At 26.3% G+C, this 10,748-nt stretch overlaps 1 protein-coding gene across 1 annotated transcript; it reads left to right on the top strand.

Annotated features, from left to right (window-relative positions):
• Positions 1-323: 323 nt before the first annotated feature.
• On the top strand, positions 324-10,321 carry LOC145832829 (uncharacterized). The gene is made up of 8 exons (XM_082940102.1): positions 324-415; positions 1,091-1,140; positions 4,639-4,809; positions 5,655-5,784; positions 7,689-7,811; positions 7,946-8,033; positions 8,607-8,705; positions 9,204-10,321. Exons 2-8 carry the CDS (start codon positions 1,136-1,138, stop codon positions 9,488-9,490), a joined length of 903 nt encoding a protein of 300 aa, XP_082796228.1. The 5' UTR covers positions 324-415; positions 1,091-1,135; the 3' UTR covers positions 9,491-10,321.
• Positions 10,322-10,748: the final 427 nt, after the last annotated feature.

Raw genomic sequence — 10,748 nt, 5'->3', positions numbered from 1 at the left:
AATAAAAATAGACCCAAAAATGTGTACTTTTAAAAACCTAGAAGAAATTTGGAAAACCTGAAAAAAAAATTTTGAAAATGCGAGTGGCAACCCTGCATTTAGAATTTTATTTTATTTTAATACACAATTAAGGTAGTATTACAATACTTTTTTAACATTTTTATACTATAAAAGCCAGTTTTTACCTTTAAATTAATTTTGTAGTAAAGATGAACAAAAAACTTGTACTTTCAAAAACCTTGAAATAATCTAGTAGACCTGAAAAAGTTCTGAATTTCTAAATGAAATTTGAGATTTATTTTTCTTTAGAATACATATTATTTATTTCTTTACCAGTACTGAAATTTTAAATTGACTGTACAAGGATTATCCTCATAGATTACAGTAAATTTAAAAATGAGTGTATTATCTTAAGGTGAGTGTATCAGTGTTGATATAGTTAAAGTTGTTTAAGTATTGAGAAAAATTGAGCTTTCTTACTAAAAATAAAATGTTAAATAATCTTTTGTATTGCATAACAATTTAAGTTACAAAAACTAAAATTTTATGATATTATTTAGGGGCATATCTAATTCGTTAGTGTGAAAAAAAAAATTCTAAAAAGTTTTGTTATTTGTAGGCTGTGCAACTTCAACTAATCTAATAGGTTACATTGTTTTTCCTTGTTATATTTATAGGTTAATCAACAAAGTTTGGGAAAAAATGTCAGACTTACAAAGTGTTTGATTACTTATATCAACTGAACATAGATATATAATATTATTTTTCAGTTTTATTTTAACAACTATATATCTCAATGGAATGAAATAAAAATTTTAAATATATGATACTTTATAACAAATATAAATTAAATAAAATTATAGGTAACATAGTATGATTACCAATTATTAAAATTATAAATATACTTCAATTATTTAATGTAACTTAGTTATTTTTGCATATTTTATAAATTGATTTTTTTTATACATTTAGCTAATTTAAAGTTTTAGATATTTTGTTTTCAAACTTATAAATTATGCTTACTACATATATAAAATCTGTATACATAAACTAAGTTTTTTTTGTATGAATTTTTATACTTTTTTTTCAGCTGCTTAAAACAAATATATTGGATACTCAATTTTAACTGCTAACAATGAAGTAAGTGATTTTTATTTGTTCTAAGTAAATAATGTAATTAAACTTTCAATTAATCAGTTAATACGACTTTTTTTTTGCCTATTTTAGTTATAGTTAAAGTGTTTGGGTATTTATTATACTGATTTGTATTGATCAAAATTATGTTTATTAAAAATAGAATAAATGATAAGTGTCAAAAGTCAGTAGTTTTTATTTTTGTAAAGGGCATAGGCAGTTAAAGCACTTTTTCACATTTTGATCTTATTTTAGAAATTTTTAAATAACATGGCAGTTGTTTTTCACCATTTGTTAAAGTGGTAGTCTTTATTATTTTAATTTTGAATAAAAACCTATTTTTTTCTTTTAAATTATTTTTTATCAGGTTTTTTAATATCATTACAATTGAGTTTTTCTTTCTAGGAATATTATCAAAAATTTTGTGGTCAATAACTTTAAAACAAAGAAAAAAGTAAAATGTTCCTTATTTTTTATAGTTTCAAGGTTGATTCAAGTTTTTGTATTTTTTAAAAGCTGACTTATAGTTTCTACTTTTAAAATTCATATAGGAGCCAATGTTTATTTTTTTATTTTTTAAACCTTAGCTTAATTCGAAAACTTTTCAATTTTATTTTATTTTCTCTGCTTAATTTAGAATATTATTTTTATCTTGGTAATATTTGCATAACAATTTTTGGCAAGGGCTGGAGTATTAAAATTAGAGTAAGTTTAGTACTATAGTTTATTTGGCTAATGTTATTATTGTTTTACTCAAAAATGTAATTTCTTAAAGTATATTTAAAGCATGATAATAAAACAAAAAAAGGCCATAGGTTGTAGGTAATTTATTTTTTGTAACTTAATTTTTTTAAAGTTTTAATAAAGCTACAATTTGCCTTTTATAGCTTTCTAAAATTTAAACAATTTTTTGAGAAATAGCTGGTTAAAGTTGGGGAGTACAATATGTTCCTCATGGGAGAACAAAATTATAACTATTAAAAAAGTCACTAAAAACCTATATTCTCATACATTTTTTGAGATAACTAACTCAAATTTCCAAAAATGTTCCTTGTAATATTAAGAAGAATTGTTGTAAAATTTATTGTATTCCTACATTTTCATAGCTCCGTTGAAGTGTGAAAAATTATTGTAGAATTTTTTTTTTCAAAAAAAATATTAAAGTTTTAATTTGTTTATTTGGATTTTCTAAATACCACAAACAACATTTCCTAAAAATTTGAGGTGTTTGTTTTAATAGACATAGGATAAAATAGATTTTTATTAGTTAAACATTTTATTTTTCTCCTTCTGTAGCAAGCTTGTTGTACTCTCCAGCTTCAACTGGCTATTTTAGTTTTATTATTAAAAAACTGAAAAAAATTAACTTGTATCCTAATTAAAACACTACAAAAAATGATGAAGTTGTAAAAAGTGTTTTACTCTCTATTTCTTCAAACTTTTATGTTTCATACATTTTATTTTGTTCTTGTACTTTTCATGTAAAAAAGTTTTCATTCTTACTTAAGTTGAACAAAGTGTATATAGAAAAGTATTTAGATTTAAGGGCATAAGGAATTAAATCATTTTTTTAATGATTTGATCTTATTTTATTGTGTTTTAACAAAGCTACAAGATGCTTTTTACAAATTTTAAAAGTTCAAAATTATTTTTGAGCTACATCAGGTCAAATTTGGAGGCAACAGTAGTTTCCTTATGGGAGGCACAAACTTAAACCGCAAACAAATACTATTTTACTAAAAATATTTCTTCTACTATGTTTTTTGAGATAATCATTTTAAACTTTCAGGAAATGTTTTTTGGAATATTTAGAAAATTCTGTCAAAAAGATTTTTTAAAAAATATTTAAAATAAATTATTTAAAAAAAGGAACCTATTGTAGTCTCCAACTTTGACCAGCTATATCTCAAAAATTATTTTGAGTTTTAAAAATGTGTAAAAAGCAACTTTTAGCTCTGTGAAAAAAATTAATAAAATAAGACTAAGTTGTGAAAAAAGTGATTTACTCCCGTATGCCCTTAATTTATTTATGGTGTGTAAGTTATGGTTTCCCATCATAGTTGTATGTTTTTGAACACTAAATTCACCTTTATTAAAAAATAATAGTTTTTTGCAGTACCTCTACTGCTTTATATATGTCAAAGAATAAAAATAATATGTATTATAAACTAATTATATAAACATATCATCATACATATTATACTTAATGTTTCTCAGTATTATGATAGCTGTACATACCCAAGTAATGTTTGTAAAAGTTTTAATCCTATAGTCAAGAAGTTATCATAAAGGTTTGGTCATACCACTTTGATCATCAGGCCACAAATTTTTGGTAAATTGAGACCAAGTTTAAGTCTACCAAAAGCTTATGGTCTGATGATCAAAATGTATGACCTTTATGTTAACTAGGGCTTGTTTCACAACATATGCAAGTCCAGGTGTAGGCTCTGTTGACTTTTGCTAGTAGAACATGTAAAAAACAAGACTAAATATTAAAAAATAGTTTTTACTCCCCCTCATCCTCTTAAGTAGAAAAACAAAATTAAATAAAAAGGTACAATAAATATATTATTTACACTAATAGATAAAGGTCATTGGAAGGGTTCAACGTTTTTTTTTTTTTTTAAATTAACATTGATCCTTTTTTGAAAGCTCTATAGAATGTTTTTTGCCACCAAAATTTTAAATTAGTTTTAGAAATATATTCAGATTTTTGGAGAACAAATTTTTCATTTCCAATTTTTTGGCTATTTAAGAAATTTCTTACAGAACTATATTCTCCTTTATTTTTTAACTTGAAAATCTTTAATTTTTAGGAAATGACTCTTAAATTAAAAGAAAGAAGTATATTGTAATTATTTAAAAAAAGTAAAAGATAAATAAACGTTTTATTACCAAAAAAAGTTAATCATTTGAAATGAAATTTTATATATAAGTTATAAAAAGTCCAACAGTTTAATTAATTATTGTTAAGTCAAGAATAGACTCGAAAGGTTGGAACCGTTTTTTTAAACTGAAGGGAAAAACACATTTTTAACCTTTTTTTTTTCGCAGAACATATTGAGCTCTCTGACTTTTAACCCTTATGTCTCAAAAACTAGTTTGAATTTATAGCAAATGGCAAAAATGTTCTGCTAGGTAATTTTAATATCTTGATATAAGATCAACTTGTAAAAAAAAGTAGTTACCTTCATATAGCTTAAGTATCACAAAAAAAAACTTTATAATGTTTTTTGTGCTACAGCTAAGTATACTAAGTAGTCTACAATTCTTCACTTGCATGTATACTAATTTTTATAAAGCTTTGTATGTACATTTTTCTTCAATATTTAATTTAAAAAGTTAAATAACAAGAAGTTCTATAAGTAGAAACATTTTTATAAATTTATATAACATGAATAGCTGATTGTTTACTTATTTTCAATAGTTTTAAACTTAGTTTACAATTACTTGTCACCCAGATGTGTTAGTCATAAACTTCATGATAAACAATGTTATAAACAGTGTCCTGACAAAGATAAGAGCGGTAAATGAGCTGAATGAGAGGGAACTTGACCTTGGAACTGCCAACACGGCCAACTCATGGCACTGGCAGTACAGAAAAAGTGCGTGGATTTACGCTGGAAACATGCCATACAACCTGTCCGAAGGCGATATAATCACTGTATTTTCACAGTAAGTTGAATTTGATTATTTAACTTTTTTTTGTATAGTTCATCATTTATTTAACTATTATCTAGAAATATGTGTACTTTTAGAATTCTAAACAATAGGTTGATTTATGTTTTTTAAACCCAATAAATTTTATCTTGCTAAATTATTTTCTTGTATTTGTTTTTTTTTTTATTACTTCTGCAGATGGTTTTTTTATGTTGTAAAAATCTACTAGTTTATAACGATAATTTGTTGGTAATTAACATAACCACTATTTCTAGTTATACAGTTTTTGTTAAAGAAAATTATTGTCAACAATTTGTATTAAGCTTTTGTAGTTAAACAATTTAATCCTAAAAAATGACTATACCTAGTTATGGTATTTTATAAACATGGTAATAAGAGTCATAGCATTTTTCTTTAAAAAAGATTAACTGTGAAAGTTTTTAAGCTTTGGCTAGTTATAAGTAGTTTTTTATTATAGTAAATTTGTTTTATTTTACAACTGTAAAAGTAATTTTCACCTTGCATTTACCTAAGTTTACTTTGTTGTAATATTAAAAAACCCTGATTGGTTTATAATTTTTCATTACTTTTTTATCTGTTTTATTTTCAAAAATAATACTTTGATTAAAAGCTTAAGTAGTATAATTAAATTATAATAATGGTTCTTTTAACTTTTTTACATAAAATACATTTGTGTAATATTTTCTGGTACAAATGTGTAACCTTTTTTTTTATTTTTAAAGCTAATTTTACAGTACAAATACAAAATTAAAAAGTATCATGTAAAACTTTTTATTGCGATTCCATAATTACATGTCTACCAGTATTAAAGTTTTTCAATAATTGCCTTCAAATTTCAGGTATGGTGAAATAATCAGTATAAACTTGATAAGAGACAGAGAAACGGGTAAGTCAAAGGGATTCTGCTTTTTATGTTTTGAAGACCAGAGAAGCACCGTGCTTGCTGTGGATAACTTGAATGGATCAAAAGTAAGTTTTACATATATATTTAAGTTTGTTTTGTTAATATGGTTCTTTATTTGATTAAAAGGAATAGTTTACTACATGCAGAGTTGCCAAATGGTCAGGTAAATTGATAAAATTAAAAAAAAGGTCAGATTTGTCAGTTTAAATTTACAAGTTTCCTTATTTTCCAAAGCCTTCAAATGGTAAAAATTAATTGAAAATCCTTTAAAGTCAGACAAAAAAATTCCAAAGTTTCATAGAAATTTACAAAATAATTCAATTTCCAATGCCTTCATCTTGTATAAATAAGTAAAATATCCTTTATAAAACTGCAAAATTTTTCTATTAACATATTGAACAAGTACCCTACTTGAACAAGCAGATTTTGTAAACTTTTTAGTATTGATGATCTGTAGCAGGGACACTTCCGTAGTGAAACTGTGATATATACACAAAAGTTTAAATGCAAGTAGTGTTCATGTACTCTGTTACTGTCAAATATGAGAAGAAAAGCACTCACTGTATGAATGGAGCTGGACATAGAAATAAAAAACCAGGAGTTTACCAAATACAATAATTTTTCTATAATGCTGGATCAAGCTCCAGTGGGGTAAGTGGTGAGAGCAGCGGCAGAGTAGCAAGTTGTGAGAGCAGGGGTATAAGCCCATCAATAGGTTTGGTAAGTAAGTTACAAACCACAACCACTGAAATGTTATGGGCATTGCACACTGTCAAGCACAATTACTCAGCTAGTTCGTGTAATAAACTGGAGGAGCAGAACAAAAAAATGTTTCCTGACAGTGCAATAGCTCAGTCATGTCAGATGGCCCGAACAAAATAATCATATATGATAAATTTTGGCCTTGGACCACATTTCGAAAAGATCTCGCTGGAATAATAATGAACAAGCTGTATTTATAAGGTAATATATAAGTTTTCTGCTGATAGAGCTGTTTATTGCAAATACATCAATTATACACAAATGGTTCAAGTGATGTAATGAAGTTTGATGATTGAATTCAGCTAAAAAACTGTTGTTTTAACCTGTATTAAAATAAGATTGAATGCTTTATATAGGTTCAAGTGTTAGATTATATGTTTTAGAATAAGTTTGATTTTGAGTTTGATTTAGAACAGTCAGGAAAATTTTGGTAAAAAGTCAGGAAATTTTTCTCAGCTTGGTCTGTGGCAACCATGTACATGCACATTTTTGAATTAAACATATTGATAACTATTTTTTGTCATTTTTGAAATTTTGTCTGTCATTGCTATTACAGTTACCATTAATTTATGGTAATATAAATATTTGAAAAGAAAAGTCCTTAACTACTATTTATATGTATATATATATATATATATATATCAAATTGTTGCACTATATATATATATATATATATATGTGATAATAACCACCTACAGTCAATCTCTTTTTGACAATTTTGCTTTTTTTTTTTGATTGGTTAAAGTTCTATATTTAATTTTTCATGTTAAAGCTTAATTCTTTGTTAAACTTTCCACTTTGGAATCACTAAACCTAGTATTTATATGCTATTTTTTGTTAGTATTTGAGGACTTTATAACTTTAGTGAAACAGTTTGCAATTAGCTGAAACTTTAAAACTTAAATTTAGTTCAACTATACTTCTAATAACTGTATTATGAAATATTAAAATTTTAATCACTTAAACTAAAATAATTATCTTTAATAACATGGTGTTGCTCACGCCTTTCTTTTTATTGTCAACCTTTAAGTTTCCAACTTGATGTGCTTAATTCGAAACAATCAACTGGTATACGCAAAAAAACTTGAAATGATGTTAATTGCTCAAACTTTGACAATTATCTTTGAAAACATATTTTACCTTTGAGAAAGCCTCAGGATCAAAACATTCATTCAAAAACGTTAATATTTTTAAATCTGACCAACAGGTATGCGGTCGTCAGATGCGAGTGGACCACGTTGAAGAGTACAAGGTGCCGAAGGAGGACGAGAAGAACGAGCACAACGACGAGCTCACCAACAAGATACACGAGCACGGGGTGGCGCCACAGGTTAGTAAAATTAAATAACGAATAAACAAGGGCGATCGAATCTTATTAAAACAAAACATGATGAAGTGTTAACAAAAATCTACAGTTATGTCAAATGCTTAGTTCTTGGTGTTTAAGCGAATACTTACACACAGGTGATGCATATGTATGAGGAAAAAGTGGATGTTAAGAAAGAGGAAGAAGACGATTACGTGATCCCCATGCCAGATATCAAAATAAAAAGTTTGTTTTGATGTAATGTTTCTTTTATGATTGATTATTGCTGACTAACTTAATTTGTTGTTGGCTGTGAAAAAAAAAAGTAGTTTTTAACGGAAGAAAACTATTAATAGTTATGATAATACATTAATCAAAAAAAAAGAATAAATTATTGTAACTTGTATGTAATGTACATAGAAATGTTTTGCTTTACAAAACAAAATTATTTTTATATTCCGCTTATTTTTTCAGTATTCTAAGGTTACAAGTTCACATACTAAAATAAAAGTAGTCTCAGTATATCGATATTGTTGTTGTTCTTAAACTCACACACTTTTATGTCGTTTTGAAAAGTAAAAAAAAAGAACTTTTTTTTTTAGATATTGACTATTTTTCAAATTCTCAAATGTTATAGTGTCTTAAATAAGTGAATTAGCCACAAAAACTAATCTCTACTAATAAAACTTATATGAAATACTGAAAATATTTTTAGAAGGAAAAGGTGCGACCTGAATACACTATTTTACAAGTCATGATTGTGTTTGTATAAGCAACTTTCATGACCTGAGCAAAATACCTTTAATATTTCTTAAACAGAAAAGCCCAAAAAAGAAAAGAAGATCAAGAAGTCCAAAAAGTCAAAGAAGAGGAGAAAGTCCTCTTCGTCTTCCTCAGAAAGCGACTCGTCCGAGGAAGGTTGTTTAAAGTTGTTATATGACATTTTAAGGTTTAGCCGGATTTTAAAATGCTTGTTGAGCATTTTTTAATTGTCTGTAGGTATATATGTATTTTTTCATTTCTGTAAAAACTAAAACTGTTTTTATGTTTTGCTTAATTATTTAAATTTCTGAAGTTTTAAGTCAAAATCTTGATGTAAAAATACTTTTTAGGTAGAAATATTCTTGGTTTTTTAAATTAAAACATTTTTTGATGCCTTTTAAATTGACAACTTGAAAAAGTTTAATAGGTGTGTTCATTTTATTTTTTACTCTACTTTTAAATAAATGCTTATTTTTGGTTATTGTAGTACTTTTGCTCGTAGATATAACTTTTTATTAGTAAAATCTATATAAAATAGTGAAAACATTTTTGATTAAAATTATAAATCGTTAGATTTGAACCAAGCTTTTGCACTTTATTGTAATTGTAATTTTTTATGAAATAAATATTTTTAGTAAACTATCACTTACACAGAAGCGCCAAAGAAAAAAAAGAAGACCAAAAAATCAAAGAAGCAGATAAAGTCCTCGTCTTCCGACAGCGACTCCTCGTCCGAGGAAGAAGATCGCAGAAAGAAGAAGAAGCGTAAGAGAAGCAGCGAGGATGAGAGGAAGGCAAAGAAGAGTAGGAGAGAAGAAAAAACATCAAAGAGGAACAGAGATGATGAAAAATCATCGAAGCGTAACAAGCACGAGAGTGACCACAAACATTCTAGTGGCAGCAGAGAGCGTCGTCACGATGCTTCTTCGAGGCGGAGATGAGAATTTTGTGGATTTTAGTTAAATTTCTAGGATAAATTATATTGACAGCTGTTGCAAAATTCTTTTTCATAGTTCTGGAAGATTCACAAATATTTTGGTTATTGAATTTTTAATTTGTTTGTATAGTTTTTTATAAGGACATAATTAATTTAAATTGAATTAAATTTGAACCCATTGTTTTCAAAACATTTTTTAACCTTAAGATTGTTTTAATTAGAATAATTATCTACTACGATTGTGTAACTAATTGTGAAGGAAAGTAATTTTAATATTTAATGTTTGATAGTTTTTATTGTTATGTTTATGAAAACTCTACCTATAAAACTTGAAGCTCTTTTAAAATACTATTCGGTAATACTATTGTTTTTTCAAATGATATAACTTTTAAAATATACTTAAGAAAAAAGTTTTTAATTTCAGTTTTAAAGTTTAAGTATTAGACTGATTTTTTTATTTAAAGTCCTTTTTTTATTGAAAGTATCTATATATAAATTTTGTGCAAGATGCAAAAAAGCTCACCTAACTTAAGTAACTTTAAAATATTTATTTACTGTCTTATGTTAAATTGTCTGGAAAATAGAATACAGTAAGGCCAATTTTAATCAGTTCAGGCTTAACTGTTCAGTTTACACTTTACTCTGTGTACATTAAGTTTTATGAACTTCGTTTTATTTCAATTAGTTGAAGTTTTAGATAGTAAGCACAAATGTAACTTTTTGAGCTTGTTTAATTGTTCTCTGGAGTAGTTCGGCTATTAAAATATTATATTTTAAACTGTTAAAATGATTTCTAAATAATTTCTAATATTAAATTTTTTCTTTGAATAATTTGTTAACAACTTTTTTATTATAATTTTTTTTGAATTTTTTGTAATAACACTTTAAGCTATAATTGTTACTGAAAATATTTTATGCAAAGTTTTAGCTTGTCAAAACTCTAGGTAGTTTATATATACTCCTAATATTTTTTTTTTTCATTTTAAAGAGTTGTTATTTTATATGGAAATTAGTGATGTACTGGACTCACTATCCGGGTCCGGATCCGGCCGGATATTGCTATTTTTGTCTGATATCCGGATCCGGCCGGATCTTGATTTGAAAAAAAAGTCCTGATCCGATTCCGGCCGGATCCTAATTTAAAAAAAAGTACGGATCCGGTTCCGGCCGGATTCTAATTTGAAAAAAAATTCCGGGTCCAGCCGGATCCTAATTTGAAAAAAATGTCCGGTTCCGGCCGGATCCTAACAGAGATCCGGCCG

Source organism: Thalia democratica, chromosome 1 (genome assembly GCF_965202585.1).
Source record: "Thalia democratica chromosome 1, ktThaDemo2.hap1.1, whole genome shotgun sequence".
Taxonomy (NCBI): Eukaryota; Metazoa; Chordata; class Thaliacea; order Salpida; family Salpidae; genus Thalia; species Thalia democratica.
This window is presented reverse-complemented; position numbering and strand designations above follow the sequence as displayed.